At 38.4% G+C, this 19,753-nt stretch overlaps 3 protein-coding genes across 7 annotated transcripts in view; 2 read left to right on the top strand and 1 right to left on the bottom strand.

Moving 5' to 3' along the window:
• Positions 1–11,214, top strand: part of lov (BTB/POZ domain-containing jim lovell protein) — a 145,026-nt gene extending 133,812 nt beyond the window's left edge. The window contains exon 4 of the mRNA XM_089074022.1: positions 11,116–11,214. The gene's annotated coding sequence lies outside the window, so the exon portion shown is untranslated. The remainder of the gene's footprint in view (positions 1–11,115) is intronic.
• On the top strand, positions 3,496–15,995 carry nord (neuron derived neurotrophic factor nord). Of its 2 annotated transcripts, none has more exons than XM_089074027.1 (7): positions 3,496–7,381; positions 11,116–11,237; positions 11,654–11,948; positions 13,090–13,336; positions 13,643–13,876; positions 14,057–14,216; positions 14,779–15,995. In XM_089074027.1, the coding sequence occupies exons 1-7, from the start codon at positions 7,077–7,079 to the stop codon at positions 15,192–15,194; spliced, it is 1,779 nt and encodes a 592-aa protein (XP_088930153.1). In that variant the 5' UTR covers positions 3,496–7,076; the 3' UTR covers positions 15,195–15,995. The 2 variants fall into 2 exon arrangements, with proteins under 2 accessions (XP_088930153.1, XP_088930151.1); XM_089074025.1 differs by having other exon boundaries at positions 3,501–7,381; positions 14,057–14,212; positions 14,826–15,995.
• On the bottom strand, positions 14,622–19,694 carry SmydA-5 (SET and MYND domain containing, arthropod-specific, member 5). 4 transcript variants are annotated; one of them, XM_011637900.3, is made up of 6 exons: positions 18,361–19,694; positions 17,727–18,239; positions 17,141–17,518; positions 16,577–16,912; positions 16,078–16,429; positions 14,622–15,181 (listed from the first exon to the last, which is right to left on the bottom strand). In XM_011637900.3, the coding sequence occupies exons 2-5, from the start codon at positions 18,149–18,151 to the stop codon at positions 16,117–16,119; spliced, it is 1,452 nt and encodes a 483-aa protein (XP_011636202.2). In that variant the 5' UTR covers positions 18,152–18,239; positions 18,361–19,694; the 3' UTR covers positions 14,622–15,181; positions 16,078–16,116. The 4 variants fall into 4 exon arrangements, with proteins under 4 accessions (XP_011636202.2, XP_011636203.2, XP_011636205.2 ...); XM_011637901.3 differs by having other exon boundaries at positions 17,727–18,194; XM_011637903.3 differs by having other exon boundaries at positions 17,727–18,186.
• Positions 19,695–19,753: the final 59 nt, after the last annotated feature.

The following is a 19,753-nucleotide window of genomic DNA, read 5'->3' as shown; positions in this document are numbered from 1 at the left end:
ATAATTTTTGTTTTGGCTTTTATTTTATTTTATGTTACTTTATTTCATGTTATAAATAATTATAAATTGTTATTTTTATTTTCTGAAAGTTACATTATTATAAATAATATTTTTTATCCACATGAATACCATTTATTTGTACTTATTCAGGCATTATAATAACGGAATAATATAAAATTTTTATAAAAGAATTTATTTTTATTTATAAAAAAATTTAGTTTTAATCTTCATCATCTTACTCACTACAAAAAGTCATTTTACATATAGAGATGAGATGACGAAATTGACATGTCTTCAAAAAATTTAAATATATAAAATTCTAATTTATTTATAAACTTTTCAGTTTCTGCAGATAATAGGCAAGTCTTTAGCTAATTAAAAAAAATTGATCATTATTTTTACATCCCCTCGAAAATCAGAAAAAAATCAACAATCTTACGATCATCATCTTACTCTCCTTTTCTCTACTCAGAACTTTGTCAGCATTATATGTGCTAAATTTATTTGTCACGATCTCCCACTGTGTGATTTAACGTGTCATCCCTTTTGTGATACCGATTAATTATCGAGATGTTCGAATTTGAATATCGTTTGAATATCGGTCGAATTACAACAGGATTGTTTAAAGCGTACGATTGGTTAAAGCGTACGTGAAGTGTATAACGGAGATAACTCAAAATAGCCTCCCTGTGTGCTCACCTGCCGCCTTCCTCCCCTCCTTTTCTTACCCTCTGATCCCCCCCCCAAGAAATACTGCCGGTAGATCGCTAAATGGCCGATACCTACGCATAACCGCGAGTAACCGGTTGTCACTTAGATTGATGAGCAGTCGAAGCAGTTTCGAAGCAAATTATTGTTATTCTGATTATATAATAAGCTGAAGGACAAAGGTACGGAGGGAGAAGAGAAAGGAAGGAAGGAAGAAGGACTGACGACACGATAGAACGAGAGTAGCCTTTGGAGCTCGAGGAAGGACGAGAGGGGGTGTGTAAGTTTAAAGAAGGACGAAGGGAAGGCACGGAGTGCGAATAAAGGAGGAGAGAGAGGAAGAGAGAAAGAGAGAGGGCTCAAAGCAGAATCGAAGGGAAGAAAGAGAGAAACACGAGGGGAGAGGAGAGGATGAAGAGAGAGAGAGAGAGAGAGAGAGAGAGAGAGAGAGAGAGAGAGAGAGAGAGAGTGACCGAATCTGAAGGAGTGGAAGCATAATTCCGAGGGAGTTTGGGGAAGGCCGGTTCCGCGAATTCGCGTAATCGATTCCGTCATGTCGCGGACCACCCGGGCAGTCCTAATAAATAAGTAATACGTTGGTTGTGAACCGAAAGATCGGGATTCCAAGAGGGGCGCACGGTCTCCAGTATGCATTGTGTGTGCCACAGTGTTACGTATGCGAGCGTGATTTCTCTCTCCCTCATTCTTATACACGTGCATTCAGACGCTCACGCAGACACACGTACACCCGCATCCGTACGCATACATTTCCCTCAGACCCAATTCTGAGTGGTTGCACTCCTCGAAACCTGACGTGCGCTATCGATCTTAGCTTTGACAATCCTCGATTCTGCGGAATAGGAATACACTGCGTCTTGGAATTATTATTTGCACGAATGGATATGAATAAAATAATTAAAAGGTCAGAGAGCTTCGAAAATATTTTTCGTGTCAATGAGACAATTAGTGCATTTTTCATGCAAATTTCCGGACGCAACGAGGTAAGTGTTCATCTACGAGACAAGCAAAATGAGGTAATTTCGTTGATTGATATATATATATATATATATATATATATATTATATATATATATATATATATCTATATATATATATATATATATATATTAGATAGATATATATATAGATATAGATAGATAGATATATTAGATATATATATATATATATATATATATATATATATAGTCTACTTAACGAAGATCGATGTGTCTATTCTTTTTTATTCACACATAACAAAGACTGATCGAAAGGTAATTTAGATCTGAAATATAAGTTGCTAATAATTTTATTAAAAATGGCAATTAACGAAACGATGATGGAGACTTAAAAGTTTGTTGAAAAATTCTGATTTGCTAGAGAACTTTGATCAAGGACCAATATACTATCGACGGAAACGCGGGAAAATACTGTTTCTCAGAGAGAGAAAGAGAGAGGGCCGGGAAAGAGGGAGCGATGTGACATATCACGCGCGCGTGTATTCGCTCGAATTTCTACGGTCTTTGCAACACTTTGCTCTCGAACTATTTTGAAGACACCTATAAATACGTGCATGCCACGCGCAATATATGACAAGTCCTCCCGCAGACGGCAAACATGCCGTATCTGGCCTGTCGCTTTAAGTAAAATCAGTCGCAACCACGAGAAATTATTAACTGTAATCCATTGTGCGTACACATACATGCACACACGAACACATGCATATACGTTTAAGGCCGTTTTCGAAGCTTATATTGTTACGATGCTTGATTTAAATTGACTATTTAATTATTCCAATAATGTAGCACGTGTAATCTATTTTGACAAATTTTGAAGACAGTTCCATCTGGTCGGAAAATAAGGCCAATATTTTTGTATTTTTGACACGAAATAAAATTTTGATGAATTTATTTATGACTTCTTCCGACTGAAGAATTATTTATGTCAGACGCAATACGTTTGTTAATATCTTTTTAATTATATTTTCTAAGATAGATAAACGTTTTTATATATTATTCTTAGACACATAGGGAAAAATACATACATATATTATAAATTATCTTCTCTGTGAGAACAGTGAAAAGTTGACTGACATGAGTCAAAATCTCAGAGCCACAAAAACAATAATTATCACGGTGCATAATGCGGTGTACAACAGACATTGCTCTTAACAGTTCAATGAGCACGGTAACGATAATTAACAAAAAGCGTAAAATAAGTATTGCAGAAATATTCATTGAAAGAAAATCTGCAATAAGAAGAAAAAACTTAAATTTGTACGAAGATAATAAACATTAATAAAAAATGTGCATATTGTAAATATGCATAGTGTAATCATGTAGGATTAATTTATTAATAAATTAAATAGACCTAAAATATAATAAATAGACCTGAATATTTTTTTAATAGATTTAGAAAAAAAGACATTTGTTTTGTCTTATTATTTTTTCGTGATTTATTAAAATTTAAAAATATAATCTGTCATATTTTTAGAATTAAAGTTGCGAACTGTATATTTAACTTTTTATTTCAATCACGAGATTGTTCCATTGTAAAGTTCTCGCACTCCGACGCATGTACACATATATATATATATATATATATATATATATATATATATATATATAGATATATTTATAAATATATATAGATATATTTTAGTGTTACATGTGTTCAAGGGTGTCGAGTGTCGCATTGACGACTTTAGATTTTATTTAGAATATATATATATATATATATATATATATATATATATATAGATATATTCTAAATAAAATCTAAAGTCGTCAATGCGACACTCGACACCCTTGAACACATGTAACACTTGGAAGGTGTCGGCGTCCTCTGTCAGAGTCAGTATTACGAGGTAGGAAACACCTAAAGCGGGGGGGTAGGTCTTCATGCTGCAGAGAGCAGGAGGGATCGAGAAAGGGAACGAGCTATTCAAGCAAGTTAGGCTCGATAAACAGGTGGATCATCGAAGCCGACATTCGAGGCTCTTCCAATCGAGCGATGAAGCGAATGATACACATAAGCTATGAGGTGAGGAAAATGTTTCGTATAAGCCACTTCCGATAAACGTATTTTCGGCTTTTTTTCACTCAAATGGATCGATAAACAACAAGATTAGAATATTATTTGTAAATAATGAAGATATATCTTTCGATAAAATTTTATTAATTAATTTAAATTTAAATTTAATTAATTTAATTAAATAATTTAAAAATTATTTAATTAAATTAATTTAAATAATTTCTCGTACCTAATGTCCAAAAATTAATATATTTTGTAAAATTTACAGAAGCAACATGACCACAGAACATGATCACTCAATGTACGAATTTATTATGCATATAAATAGATATTTTGAAATATGTAAAATTCTTTTAATTGTGATATAGATAACTTTAACGAATAATAGTTTAGTAAAATTTCTCTATTGTATTGTTTCACATATATCTATTTATTTCTTTTTTAATATTTGTTAAATTCGATCGATTAATCAATTTTTACAGTGATTCAAGAAAAGAAAGAAGACACGAGATGTTTCAGATGGTGTTAAATTTAGAAATTTCGCACGACAGCATACGGCGAACTTTGTTTTTCGTTTTGCGGTTAGAAGTCTCGCATTTCACTATTTTCTAAAAACTACCTGCGGGATAGTCTTCAATTTTCTGTGATATCAAAAAATTCACACTTGTTTCAACTTTTAATATAATACATACATTAATATAATACATACATAAAACACAAAAAATCTTATTCTCTTAAATTTAATTCTGCAAATTTATTACAGAATAAGTTTTGGAACATTTTATTTCGCGATTTCATGAGCACCTATTATATTATTCAATTAGTTTTTGTAATGCATTTTATGAACAACTTTACAATTACTATACGATTATTTAGAGTTAGTTTTACATATAATATTATTAATAAATTAAAACACATAATATTATTAACATGGAAAAGAATTTGTCAAAGTCGTTGTGTTAGGAAACACCATATTATTTGATATCACATTCTGAAGTACTTAACAATATCGTAAGAACCGTATATTTGACGTAATGACCGACATTTTTGCTCGTAAACGTATTTTTTATTTGACGCTGAATCGACTGAAGCGGGCCAGCATAGGGCTATGCATTCGATGGAAATTTATGCGAGAGCCCCGCCCCCTCTTTCTCGCAGAGGCCGAGAGAACTCGGTCGATGGATACGGGCGCCAGCCTCACAGGCCCTATCTGGGCCCTTTACGAGCGTCCAATTGCCTCCCTTTCGTTCAACTCGACAACGGTATACAAAAATCGTAGGTTGCTGGATGTATAGAGGAACCATCAACACCAAAGTGCATGATTTTGGAAATTTTTAATATGATGCTGGGACTGATCGACCTGACGAAATAAGTCCTGGTTTATTAAAATTCGAACAATCTCGTCTTAGGTTGAATATATTTACATGAATAATTAATAAAATAAGAAATAAGCATTAGATATCTTAATTCAAAAAGATTATACAATTAATGTACAATTCTAATGAATGAACATTGTTATGATAAAACAATTATACAAATATCGCAATGGAAGAACTCTTGCGAAGACAATGTTTTAATTTGGGATAATGAAGTACCGATTATCTATCTATATCTGATCCTCGAACCCTACGAAACATAAGAGAAGTATTCTTCCTGTCACTATCATTATCGATAAGCAACATCGTTTTTGAAAGTGGAATATTCAAGTATAAAATGATTATCGTTGCACGCCGCGGCGTCGGCGGTGGCGGCGGCGGCGGCGGCGGCGGTGGCGGCGGCAGCAGCAGCAGCAGCGTCCCGCGGGTCCAGCCCGGGACCGGGTTTGGGCGGCGGGCCTGCAAAAACGACTTCCAAAAAAGGCCCAACTTCATGAAGTCGGACCGTCACTCATCGCGGCGAATTGGCTTCCACAGCGCAACAATATAACACGATGTGTGCATAACGATGCCCCGCACGGACGCACACGTGTGCGTGTGTGTACGTGGTACCGATGATCGTGGTACGAGGACGAGCACGTGGTGGACGCACGCGTGTGCGTGCGCGTACGACGCGTGTGTATACGCCACACCGGCACACACCGCGATCGGGCCCGCACGGGAGTAAAGGTTTTACCGATGGCGTACGCCCATACGCATGTAGCATGTAGGCAGAGGTTCCCACACCGCAGGCCATGATTTATTGGCCTGCCACTCGCCAGACCTGCTGTCATCATCGTCCCATGGTTGGTCCATGATACAGCGCGCTGTGCCGTATATAACTTCCCTCTATGCACGATCTCCTCGCGTCATATCGGCTCCTTCTTTCCTCGCGCCCCGTTGATACAGGAAGGCCGTTCGCTGTGCCGCGCCGCGCCTCGCCGCCTCCCCTCTAGCCCATCCACCTTGTTTTACCTTAACCAGCCGATACCCACCGTCGTACGAAGCCGACAATCACCTTCTTTCTCATCACGAAGACGCTGGTCGGCGTGGGTGGGAGGTGCAAATTTCGCAAACTCGATCTGAGTATCGTTATCGGGCGTTCCCGAGTTTACGATCGATCGAAATAGCTCTCCTGGAGAAGTAATCTACTCGCAAAGATTAAACGACAAATGTGTAAAGAAATCAAACTGAGAGGACGGAAGAATTCTTCTGGAGAAATAATGTATTTGCAAAGACAAAATAATGTGGAAGGAAATCGAATTGAGGGAACGAAAGAAAACTTTACTTAAGGTTCTGAAGGTACTTAAGGAAGCTGCCAGGCTCAAATATATAAAATATATAATATTTAAAGAAATAATGAAGATAAAAGAAAAAGAAATAAAATTCGATGACTAAGTAATTTAATATTTAGCTTCAAGAATGAGCGACAAAAGAAAGAACGATATACATATATTTCTTCAATTTGCGCAACAGTCAAAGAACACGCGACAACAAATAAGGCATTATTATCTATATTTCTCAATTTTTTCAAAGTTGCGAATCAAGATCAGATTCGAAGATAGATGAATAAAAGGGTAACAACCATTGCACCACAAGTCTTCAAGCGGTGCAGCAAGGTACGAGGGGCACGAGAGAAGAAAGGGGGTTCCTTTTAGAAACAGGGGGGACGCGGAGTCGTCCGATCAGGAACCGAGAGGGGTTACTTCGTTTCGTCAGCCGCCGGCATGGGTTTCTCAGGCGACGGCGGCAGCGGCGGCGGTGGCGGCGGCGGTGGTGTCGGCGGTGGCGGTGGCGACGGCAGTTCGCTCGCTCGTTCGGCACACAGTCGAACTCCTTCGCCACTGAACGACGGACGTCGCCGTCGCCGTCGCCGTCGTCCTTGCCCACGAGGGATCGGGGACCATCATTCGGTGTGATCATCATGTCGTGCATCATGATCGGCGTCCTGATGATACTCGTGTCGATCGCGCGCGGTTGCGCCGGTTGTCCGTTCTGCGCCAGACAGCAGCTGCAACAGTTGCAGCAGCGTTCGCAGTCGCAGTCGCAGCCGCAGCAGCAGCAGCAGCAGCAGCAGCAGCAGCAGGAGCAGCAGCTTTACCGAACGATCGGCAGCCCAAGGCCATTTGGAGCCGACAGGCCGACCCGCGTCCAGGAGTTCAACCGGACCGGCGTGCTGCACCCCGAGTACCAGATACCGGCGACCATCAGACCCGGCAACGTGTCTCAGTGAGTGTTCAGTAGACTGCTGAATATGATTACGTCGTTATTGCAAGGCTTCTCCTTCTCGTGACCGATTGGGAAATTTAGATTTGGATTTAACTTAGATAGAATATGATAGTGAGAAAATCCAATATCGCACTATGTTTTATTGGTTGCGGTGTTGGAAATCTCTCTTCGTTTAATTATCCGAGAGAAAACCGCTGGTATGTTTAGTATGTTTAGGATAATTGATGGCACTGTCGGCAATTTAGACTCGCTTAAATGCCTGATTGTTTAAATATCACACGATCTTTATTAGAAATTCGATAGGTACTTCTTTGATCTTTAGAAGAATCGAGTTTGAAAGAATTAGTTGAAAATTAATTTCTCATTGATTGAAAATTTTAACCATTACTATAAATGATTCTTTGATTTACCTCTTTAATTTTGTTTTTCTTTCGTAAATTAATTTTTATAAACTTATAAAGTGTTATCTAAACTATAGGATTCATAATTTTTAAAATTAATTATTTTAACTTTCTTATTTTTCTTGAAAAATTATTTCATGTTTCAAAATTTAATTTTTCCAATTTATTTTTATATTTAATTTGTTTTTATAACTACTTCCGCTGATTTGTTTAGAATACACTTGATTTACCAATTGCCGATTAAAAGTAATCAACATCGAAAATTAACAAGTTTCTTTTTTTTTTTTTGCTTCAACGGTTGCACTTTTACGACAAGATCTAACATAATAATCGTGTTTGTCAATTTCACATAAATTTTAAGCAAAATTAGCGCGCGCAAATTACAGCCGTGCCAACTGCGCGCATATGCCTTTAGTCGACGAGAAATATTTAAGCAACTATTTTTGCATGCGTAAATTGTTTGCCCTATACGCACAGTGGAACCGCGAACGTTTACAAAACGTCACGCACCCCGTCCCGCGCTTCGTCAACTACGAGCGTACGTTCGTGCACGTAATTCGACGCACATTTTGCATACGCACGAGTCAATTCGATATACTCGACCTATATTGCGAATACAGCATCCGGTGGACCACAACCGATACTGTTGTTCGTCACATTCATAACGAATACAGCAGCATATACGCGGGAGACATTACGCGGGAAGAACAGGCGAAGGTCGGTCGCGTCATAAAAATCACGTTGCCTGTTACTATTTCCACGAAATTCCACGAGGAAAACTTTTTTTATAAACTTCCTACGATAATGATAACCCATGGGCATTAAACGACGACTCGCCATAACTGTTCTAATCATAGCCAATGAATAAGACAGACGGCGGGTAGATAAAACGTTGATTAAAGGATAATAGATCGAATAACTTGTTAGACTAGTTAGACTCGTTTGATTAATTTTCAGTTGTTTTAATTTATTATGTTTTACGACCTCTCGATCGTCAAAGAGAGAAGGGCATATCATTTATTTGCTTACGTAACCAGGTAGTTGTCTCAAGTTTCCCGACGATAAGGGAAGATGAAGGCCGCGCACTGCTGACTGTTGCATGCGCGATGAAGGCGGATGATAAAATTTGGTCGCTTCATTATTCTCCCTGTTTTCCTTTACCCCTTATAATGTGCATCCACATCTAATGGTCCGATCCGTCGCGACGCCACGCGTCATAAAGTCCTCCTATCGGATGGTTTCCGCGAAACTCCGACTGAAGTCGAAATACAGAATTACCCGTTTCTCTCGAACTTACAAATTTTCGATTTTGCGAAGAAAACGGATATTTTTGTATACTCGATTTGCTGCTTACAACACGTAAAAATAATGAACAGCGTCTTTGATTCAGTACGTTCCCACTTGTCGAAGAGTTCTGATGAATGACGCTCGCGCAAGACAAAGATGCATTTCGCCTCTTTTGTAAAGTCGTTCTTGAGTTAGACAGAAGTTTAGAGAGAGAGAGAGAGAGAGAGAGAGAGAGAGAGAGAGAGAGAGAGAGAGAGAGAGAGAGAGAGAGAGAAGAGCGAACAACGAATGCTCTTACACATGTTGTTTCGAAAAAATTATAAAATTTCCTGTGTTTGGTTGAAATGTAAATTACGAATGAATCTTCATACACAATGGATTTTTTTTCTTATAACGAAGCAGAATTACATCCATTGAAATTTGGAATGGTCATTAATTGGTATCACTTCCTCATATTTTGCATATTTTCATGCGTGCTATATAAAGATTGCATTTCTTACATTGCTCCGAGTTCTATTATTAAATAATCACATCTTTTACATCTATTTTCTTCGAAAATAGTGATGAATTTTATATCTTCTATTTATATAAAACAATATCTCTGAAAGTGAATTTGAAAAAAAATTTCAAGCTTTTCTTTTGTATTTTCTAAGAAAAATCTTTATTTTTAATTGTTTATAATCTGTGAACATTATTGCCTTTTAATTGGAGGATACAAAATTGACTTAAAATTATTTGTTATACTGCAAATTTATAAATTTTCCTCATAAAACAATTTAATGATCGAAAGGTTTAAACAATACCAATGTAAATTTTTGGACTCCATCGTCCATGTCGATATTATCATCGTTCTTCAGTCGCACCTTCCGCGGGATCTTTCCCTCGCGCATCATCAGGATGAAGAGGACGAGTGACGCCACGCGCCGCGCAAAAGCACCCTACCTATCTCGGTCGCGACTTTCCACGAAACTTGCGGCAGACTCGCGACAAAAGAGAGAAAGAGAACAGACCGTCTAACAGAATCAATTCGGGGTTCTCCCGCCTCACTCTTTCTCTCTTTTTCTTTCCTCTTCGTGTTCAGGATGACTCCACGGATGCCGGATTTAGACCACGGGGGTCGTAGCTGTGCGACCCCAGACGCCGCGACGCCGGCATTGTGCCCCGACGCTAATTTTACAATAGCTGTCTCACCGCCAGACGCGAACGAGAGGAGCACGTGTGGCGACTGCAACGGCGGCGGCGTCTCGATGTTCCTCGCAAACGACGACAATGACGACGACGACGACGACGACGACGGCAGCGGTGGCGGCGGCGGCGGAGGCGGAGGCGGCGGCGGTGAGCTAACGGGTTGAGCCGCTCGCGTTGTTAATGCAAAATAAAGAAAAAAAGAGTGTCCCTAACGACGTAAGGAAAAACATGGGGAAAAATGGGGGCGGTATAGGGTTAGTAGCACCAGTCAAAATGTAAAGTTAATCAGTGCAAAAAGAGAGAGAGAGAGAGAGAGAGAGAGAGAGAGAGAGAGAAGAAATAAGGGAAAAAAATTGTATCGGATCGATTAATATTGTGACTAAATATAACGGCACTGTGGTGTTCGGTATATACATGTATGCGTGCGTAGCATGCGTGTGCGTGTTGCGTGACTACGAGATGCGGCAACTACCGGGTAATTATTTCAATTACGATATGCAACATCCGCCGCGCGGCGCGGTGTTCTCCATCGGATTAACGTTGCCGATCGACGCCGATTATGATAACGAGGGGCTTGCAAGGTATGCTCGCACCAGGTTAAATCATCGACAGGCCGGCGATGATTTTTGCGACAATGCGCTTGACGATGCGTAAAACTCACCGTCGGTGGAAGTTCTCTCTTCGTGGCCGATGAATTTCGGTAGAAATTGTCTCCTGTGTGTGCCAACGAATTTAAAATTGAGTATCTTTCGGCGACAGAGAACGACATGCTGTACACGCTGTATTTTCATTCGTTTGCGTACGTTGGACGTGCCGCGAACATCAATATCAAACTGGATGCAGATGAAATTCTTACAGATTCTATTACCTGAGTCCACGGGAAGGCCCACCTCTCACGTTACTAGTTAGTCCATGCAGCGGTCCTATATCTTGGACGGTCAGCTATGTAGAACCACCCGAAAACGATCAGGAAACAGAAGGTATAAAATACATTAAAAAAATTCTGCTTATTCTTATGAATTAAGAAATGTCATAAAATAAGAATCATTTTATTGCCTTATTAAAAGCGAACGATTTAAACGTTTTGTTCTTAACGCAATCTGCTATTGTATGCAAATATTAAAAAAGTGTTACTTATAATCTCTTTACAAACATACAGTTTGTCTTTGCAATACTTATAATTATTACTTATAATTATTTCGGCGATAAATTATTAAAGACCAATGCACAATTTCAAGATTAATAATTTGAAGGCGCATCGAAAAAGAGAAACGCATTATATTTTACAAAGTAATATTTTTAATCATCTCGAGTGTGACAAAGTTCGGGCAAAATTGGAGTAACCCTTGGAGTTGACAAGTCACCCGAATGATTTCTGACTTAATTTACCACGCAGCGCAAACGCGATGGCCCGTGAAGACCCTGAAGCCGGGCTCTCCTCTTTTCACGTACGAGGGCGCGGAAGACCAAAATTTCACGATACCAAAAACGCGGGCCGGCCTGTATTGGTTCGAGATCAAATCCGTGGAGTCCGCAGGACGATCGCCCGGCACGGTGCTTTTATACGCAACATCCAGCGCCCTGGACCACGTCCCGGGCATGTATGCGAGCGGGAAGGAACATCGTCATCGCACGCTAAGATTTCAACAACGACGAAGTAAACGACGCCTGACGATATCTTGGAGCAAGAGGTATCACACGTTTATCATATCCTGTTCTCGCCTCGCTTTTGTAAATATACGGGATATTAAAAGTCGATTTGCTTCTTTTTAAATAAACAATATAATGTTCTGTAAAATTGAACTTTTCTTAAAAATGTATTACATCTATAATTTTCATATTAATATTACTTAGATTAGATTATTCTACAGATTATTCTATAGATTATTCGCATTTAAAAATAATACAGCTTATCGGCGATTTTGAACTTGAATAAAAAGTTATTTAAATAAATAAGTAAAAGTTCTAATGGAAATATAATTAAGAAATAATATAAAAAATTTTAATTTTTTTTATATAAATACTTTAAATATTTAAGATTAATTATGTAAAGTTTTATTGTGATAGAAATTTACAGAAACTGTTCTGTAAATAAAAATTTTATGTTATTTGTAACATTATTTGTTTTGTTTGTATTCTTAATAAAAATTTAGTTTACAAAACAATAATTTCTGCATCGCAATGAAACTTTACCTAAATCATCTTAAATACTTAAAAAAAGTACTTAGATAAAAAATTTTGAGACTTTTATTATTATTTCTTAATTACACATTTCTACTTTATATTTAAATAATTTTTAATACAATTCTAAACCGCCACAAAATTTTTTGATTATTTTTAGATATTTGAAATAATTTATAATTATATAATTTATAATTTCTTTATAATTTTTTCTTTATAATTTTTTAATAATTGTAAATAAAAATACAATATATCCTTAAATAAAATAATTACAAATACAAAGCTTTGTAGATATTTTGCACAACCAGTAGCTTCAGTATTATGATTTGTGAATAATTTAATATAAGTTTATTGTCAAGAGAAAAAAAGTTCCGCAGATCTTGAAATGTCATAATATAAATTTTATATTATTAATAATTGATATATATATATATATATATATATATATATATATATATATAGAGTTGTTAATTATCAATAACAATATCTTTCTTTATCAAATGTCACTATGGAATTTTACGCGGTATTACAGCAAATTTTTTTTTTCGACGTACTCTCTCTCTTCTTCTTAAAGCGTGACATCCGCGAATTGATGACTTTATGTCGATTTTGTTATAATTGCAATGTCTCAAGATACATTTGTTTTTCCAGTCAAGTGGACCCTCACCTCTCGAACTACTGTTTAGCTGTCACCTCGGGTACGCAGCCGCACCCGTCGACGCTCTGCGCCGCGCAGAATATCCTGAAAGCTCATCCACATTCACCGGCGAGAACCGGCTCTTCCTCAAAGAAGCACCATCATCGGGGCGTTCCGGAAGGTCTGCACTGCGTACGGCAGACGAAGCTGACGCTCCACAGGATGAGATACGACACCACGTACAACTTTACCCTATACGTGGTCGGTCTCTCTCGTCACACGTTAATCGAATCGATCGCTTGTAAAACCGCACGGATCATACGTTCAATTTCAAAAGAGAGCGATAGCCGCTCTTCCGTTTAGTTTTTTGTCAGTCTTTACGCGTACACGGTTTTATAATAGGGTGTAAAGATGATCAATTTCCGCAATTCTTACACGATATATTTACTTATATCCTTCGTGAAATTGCAAACTTAATTGTGCCGAGCTTACAAGATTATTTCGTGCAGCCACTTGCAGTTAGTCGTTAGATGACTATCGATGAAACGTAACACGCTGACTCGACAGGTGAACACTCGGAACAACGTCTCCAATCGGGTCGCCACCGACGCTATCAGGTTCAAAAAGACGCCGGAGCTGACGTTGCGAACCGGTCGCTACACCACAGCCAATCTGCGGAAGACCGATGGTTTCGTCAATTTCCGCTATCGTCCGCCGGACAACACCTCGAGCACCTTTCACATACTTCCCTGCGGTGGAGGCATCGTAAAGGCGAAATTAAGCGGACAAGGAATACTGCGGGTAAAACGATGAGAGTTTGCAGAAAGCGATCGGACGCGCCGACCGCAAATTTGCGAAAGAGTGTCTATTAACAATTGACTTGCTGTCGCAAGCAATGGGCCATCCTGTAATTAATCAAAACGCTTTCGCGACAGCGATACACATATAAATGCAGCTAAATGTGTCTCGTATGATTGACAGGAAAAAGAGGTGGTCGGCTACGCCTCATTGCGCGTACCTCCTCTACCCTCCGGTAAGATGTACACCCTGCGTATATCAACCACACCACAGGAGCTGGTTCAAATGTCCACCATAAAAGTGCTGGCCACGCAAGAGTCGTCCACCATTTATCCGCAGGTATGTTAGACATGTGCAAACTGATATTCTCTCTTCATATAACAACCGCGAAAGATTATGCTCTGTCCATCCAATACTTCCTCCACAGCACAGGAGCAACACATTTCTTAAAAATGAAGAGATGAATTCTGTTTGTATCTCTTAAGAATTTATAAAAATATAAAGCTCATAAAATCATGATTGGCATATTCAATAGGCAAATTGCACAAAATAATTGCATCAAAAATTAACGAAAATCTCATAATAATTGCACTGATTCGCCGTGACGAAGCAAAGTGCACAAAGGTATATTCCTAAACGTTTTGAACATAACAAAATATTTTTCTCAACTATTAAATAATTTCTTCCCAACTTTAATTTTAAAATTACAGAGCCGCTAAGATGCCGAGGAATAATATTTCGAAATTAATTTTGCAAATAGTTATCAATATTTTATCAGAGACCAATACATTTTTACATTTATTTTCATAAATATATCCAATTGCAAATCACAAATTTTATGCAAGGTTTTATCATATTATTTCATAAATGCTTTTTCATCAAATGAAAAAAATTTAATCAATCAGCGCCTTATCCTTGCTCGAAAAGCAAATTGGATAATTTTTTTACGCAGATACCATCCAAGAGCCCGCCGCGGGAGTACCGATCTCTCAGGAAATGCAACGAAGTGACGATAGGTGTGGAATCAGCTGGCGCTGCCAAGTACTGCATCTTGGTGAAGGAGCTACGAAGTTCGACATCTTTGGCAAGCGTGACGACCGTACCGGATCAGTGCGGGCTCCATCGGCGCAGACGATCCGAATACACGTTCGAGGTTTGCGAGGAGAAGCAAAGCCCATCGAAAGACCGGGCGCTGCCGTTTACTCTAAAAAGGCTACAACCCGGCAAGGCTTATCTCTTGCAGATCACCGCGCAGTTGAAGGGCCAGTCCTTGTCCTACCCACTATTGGGTGTGCGCACACGACGTTCCTGCGTAACATAATCACACCACATGATTCCTATTAAGCAAACTGTAAAAGCGACGCGACGATAATTTACAGGGGCAGTGTTAATGACTTTTAGAGTCGTTCTGTCTTTTTATTAAATAATGGCAATTTTTGCTGAATTTATAACTACAAAAAGAGATATATTTATGGGATTTCGAAGATAGGATGAGCGAATCAAAATTTATTTTAATAATGAGGCGAGTTTCAGAGTCTATCAAAGTAGATATAGTAGAAAATTATTATCATTATCAGTATTTTATATAAATTCGCAAATATTTCTAAAATTTTTAAAATTTCTCTCAGATAAATACAAACATCAATAGTGATTATTTAAAGTATATTTCTTCGATAAGTATCTTTCGCCTTATTTTTGCATTGTAATTATTTTATTTCGTTAAATGTATTTACTCAATCGTGAGAATATTAAGCGTTGATCATTATAAGAATAATGACACAACGAGAAGTTGCTTAAAAATTTAAAGATTACGTTCAGTCGCAGAGGCACAGTCATCTAGTCTAAATTTTATATACGACAATGTACAATTCATATACACACACATACACGATATCTGCAGTAAATGCGGAGCGACCACAAGCGTACATCAACGTATATTTTGATAATTATATAACATATATGTATACATTTTTTTATATAATTGTAAGCTCTTTTTATACGTACACCTTTACCCTAAATAAGTAAGTAACTATTTTTGCCATTTTTATGATCTATCTGTAGTTGCGAATAGAAATTACACTTGAAATCGAGAAAGAGAATAAACAAAAATTTAGACAGATAAGCAAGTAATTGTTGCTTACGCGAATGTGCACAACTTTCTCGCGCATTTGTAATAAAAAGGATTTTTTCCTTGTTTTACATACCTGATTTTATAATAATAAAAATACAGCTATGCGAGGATACTAGGATTGAAGTTCCACCTCGATGAGTCTGCGAAGCTTTTCACCGGGCGAATTCGTCGGTTCTGCCTTCAGCAACGAGGCTGCTTTGGCGAGATGAGCTCGCCTATCCTCTCCAGGACATGTCGCGAGCTCTCGCAAGGTAACTGCTGTATAAAGTGCTAAACGAGCACCATAGGGATCCAATCGACTCACTGTATCCATAACACGTTTACATAATTCTAACTTTCGTGGATCGGTCGCCGGCAGCAACTGCATCAGCGAGTGGCTCACGGATATGCAATGCTGATGACCGGGATGCAGCAGCACCATAAGCCTGTATAAACGATTCGTTGAGTAACAGCATAGAAAAAAATATATATGCATCATGATTTTCTAATATTTTACAATTTTGATGAGTTATTTAGATTTATTAATGTAAATAAAAGTTTTCACGGAAAGAATCAAATAAAAAGGTTTTTACCGTGAAAGAAGATCGGACAGACTACGTTCGGTCGCCTGTTTCATGACCTCCGTGACGTCTTCCTCCAGTCTATCTGTCAATTGTGCGACTTCCGCGGAAGTCACTGTTCCTGGGCACAAATTACAGGACCAATCGGTACTCGGATTTAAGGGGTCGTTCGGCAACATGAGTCCATTTTTGCAGGGACAATTAAAAGTGCCTAAATGCGTGCCTAATTCCGTGGGATCCGCGCAACGCTTGCATCGACAGGCGAAGTATTTCGTAGCGAGGAGATGTTCCCGTCTGGCTCTGGTAGACCAAAGCGCGTGCGTATACATGGTGGTCAGATGCTCCCCTCTGGAAATATCGCAGTCGCAAAATGGTAGTGATAATAATAAAAAATTTATAATTAAATTTATAATTAAATATTAATTATATATTTTATATTTATATGAATATTTATTAATACTCATTTATATTTAATTTAAAATTAATTAATAATTATATTTAAATTAATTATAAATCTTTTGACGAAAAAAAACCTAATATTTTTTGTGAGAAAGGTAAATGAAATTATGAACGTACCTTTTAACAGACGTGACCGCATATACCGTAATACGCGGTCTACCCTTGTCATCGACGCGGAAACTGTGTCGCGTATTAGCGAGACAAGAATGCTCCAGAAGAGACGCATTCTCGTAAATCGCCACTGAGCCATCCGGCGGTGCGGTCTCCAAAGCATTCACATCGATTAGGCCACAAATCTTCGGTAAAATATCCTTGCAATCGGATGCCATCGACAAAAGCGGCCCGAGACGCTGAATTATACTTAATACTTCATCGTGAGCCTCCGTGCCTGGTCCTCGCGATTCCTCGTGACTCTGCAGATTGGCCAAAGTCGTCCAGCGTCGTGATTTTGTTCGCCACAGTACCAGCATACGAATAATCAGAAGCACCTCGCATCTGACGATGTAACGCAAAATTAATGACGCGTACTCTAACTTGAAAAATATATTTAAAAATTAAATTTTAACTTTTCGATAAAATCGCGCGCGATTTAAATTAGAACTAAGCGAATATTTTCCTTTCTTCATTAAGTATCTCGCTAATGAGACGTCGAAGTGAAAACGGTTTAAAAATGAACTACGTCAAACGAAAGAGGATGCGATACCTGGGAATAATCCTGGCGCGTGCAAGGAGAGCACACTCCAGTTGGTGTCGTCTCTTATCAGACAATCCTCCGCAATCGGACTTGCACACCGGCCAACAGCACCCTTTGCATCTCGCGTCGATGTCTTCGCACCGTTCGCCACAACCGACGCAGACCCGCTGATCCACGTGGATCGATGGTCCCCAGACCAAAGGCGTCTCCGAGAGGATCACATCCCCGGATGTTAGATCTCTGGTCGCCACCAAGTGTCGTCCGAGTGAGGAATCGCGATTTACTTCCCAGCCGCAACACGTGGACTTGTGGCGTGGCCAGTCTTGAGATTGGTGCGACTTGTCGCAATAAAACTCACGTCTACAGCTGCCGCATTTCAACGTGGCGTTTTTGCCGCATACCGGACATACACCGTACTTCGGAGCATCATCCATGATCACTTAATTTGAGATCATTTCCGAATTTAATTCTGAAACTCTTAAACTTTTAGCCATCCAGACCTCTCAATTTTTAAACTCCGACCTGAATCAATTTAATTAATTTAAAGGGAGGAAAAAACAGATTGTGAATGAGCAAATCAAAGGTGCATTGTACTTTGCACTATCGAAATCTTTTGTTAAGCTTTACGTAACTTGATACTTACAGTACATTGATTCGAGAATGAGATAACATCAGATGCGCTAACGAGATATATCTATCATGTTTTATTAAGTTTATTCAGTTTTTCTAGCGAAGATCAAGTCAGACTTAGACGTCAGACGCGAGAACATCGTTCACTAGCCGCTAACTTTATCGTACTGAACATCCGCTAAAATAACGGCCATGTTTAATTATAGGTCGCACAGTCGTGCTTCTATTTTCGACGAGGACGAAGGGAACCAAGATTTTTCAAGATTGACGCGCATGCATCGTACGTGCTAGCGAACATGCCAGCACATCCAACGAATTTCCCACCTTGCGTCTGAATTTAAATCTAAAGAATTACATAATTTACACGAAATGTAAAATAATATTACATATGTATGATATATGATCACTAATAATAATATTTCACGATAGGACATTTTTAGATCGGATATGCGCAATATTTTCAATCTCTCATAACAGAATAAATAAAATCTTTTTATATGTCAAATTCTTTCGTGAATTAAATCGATAGTTTTCCAAAAAGAAAATTGATATAATAGGAAATAACAAAGGTAATTTAGATAATATTTCGATTTATTATTAAACGTGCCTACATGATACAAATCAGGGAACAACACAATCTCGTTATCACTTTATGACGTAGTAAATATGTTTTGTCCTTTGCGTGTATGTGATAAGAGTCTAATAATTATACACCTTACCTATAGGAGATGGGATTAATTTAACGATGTTCAGATTCGGTACACAGACTATCACAAAGTTGATTGCTGGTTCGGGTCCGTACATGGGTGTTTCTAAAATGATCACAGCCGCGAGCTGAACGACATAAAAAGTAACGCGTCCAAAAGCATCTTTTTTATCTTTGCATACATCGCTATGCCAAATCCTTTACAATATTCTCTACCGATCGTTTCTTGTTAGAAAAAACGCCGTCGATTATCCGCGACACGTATTAAAAACGTTCGCCACGATATTTTTTCCACCGTTATCCTCACGATCTCGCTCTGTTTTCTTATATTGCGCGAACATCGATTTTTAATTCCATACAAAGATCGATACGCTGGAACTAGAAAATCAATGTGCTCGGCATGGAATTAGAACACATTACCAAGTCCCAAAATTTACAGGACAGCTCGAAATAAGCATCGAGAATTCCTCAGATTTCAATTTTAATCTGAGACATACAAAGACTCTTTGAAAATTCTCGACGTCATCTTCCTTTCGTCGTTCACACCGAATCGCCAAAGTCACGGAGTGACTCGATCATTCCAATTCCATCGTGTCGAGATAAAAAATTCGGATACGCAGTTAACGCCGCGTTAACGCAATTTAGAATGCACCCGGTACGTGTAGCATCATTTAAGAAAGAACAAGTCGTTTCAATGATC

The sequence above is a fragment of the Pogonomyrmex barbatus genome, unplaced genomic scaffold (assembly GCF_055798465.1).
Source record: "Pogonomyrmex barbatus isolate J1 unplaced genomic scaffold, ASM5579846v1 scaffold16, whole genome shotgun sequence".
Lineage (NCBI taxonomy): Eukaryota > Metazoa > Arthropoda > Insecta > Hymenoptera > Formicidae > Pogonomyrmex > Pogonomyrmex barbatus.
Note: the sequence above shows the minus strand (reverse complement) of the source record. Positions and strands in the feature narration are given on the sequence as shown.

Coding starts and splice junctions, on each gene's coding strand:
- nord (XM_089074027.1), top strand. CDS start 7,077: ATGTCGTGCATCATGATCGGCGTCCTGATGATACTCGTGTCGATCGCG. Junction 13,337..13,642: donor ACAACTTTACCCTATACGTG/GTCGGTCTCTCT, acceptor CTGACTCGACAG/GTGAACACTCGGAACAACGT. Junction 14,217..14,778: donor CACCATTTATCCGCAGGTAT/GTTAGACATGTG, acceptor TTAATCAATCAG/CGCCTTATCCTTGCTCGAAA.
- SmydA-5 (XM_089074028.1), bottom strand. CDS start 18,151: ATGGATGATGCTCCGAAGTACGGTGTATGTCCGGTATGCGGCAAAAAC. Junction 17,519..17,726: donor CGCGCCAGGATTATTCCCAG/GTATCGCATCCT, acceptor TTACATCGTCAG/ATGCGAGGTGCTTCTGATTA. Junction 16,430..16,576: donor CTGTCCGATCTTCTTTCACG/GTAAAAACCTTT, acceptor TCGTTTATACAG/GCTTATGGTGCTGCTGCATC.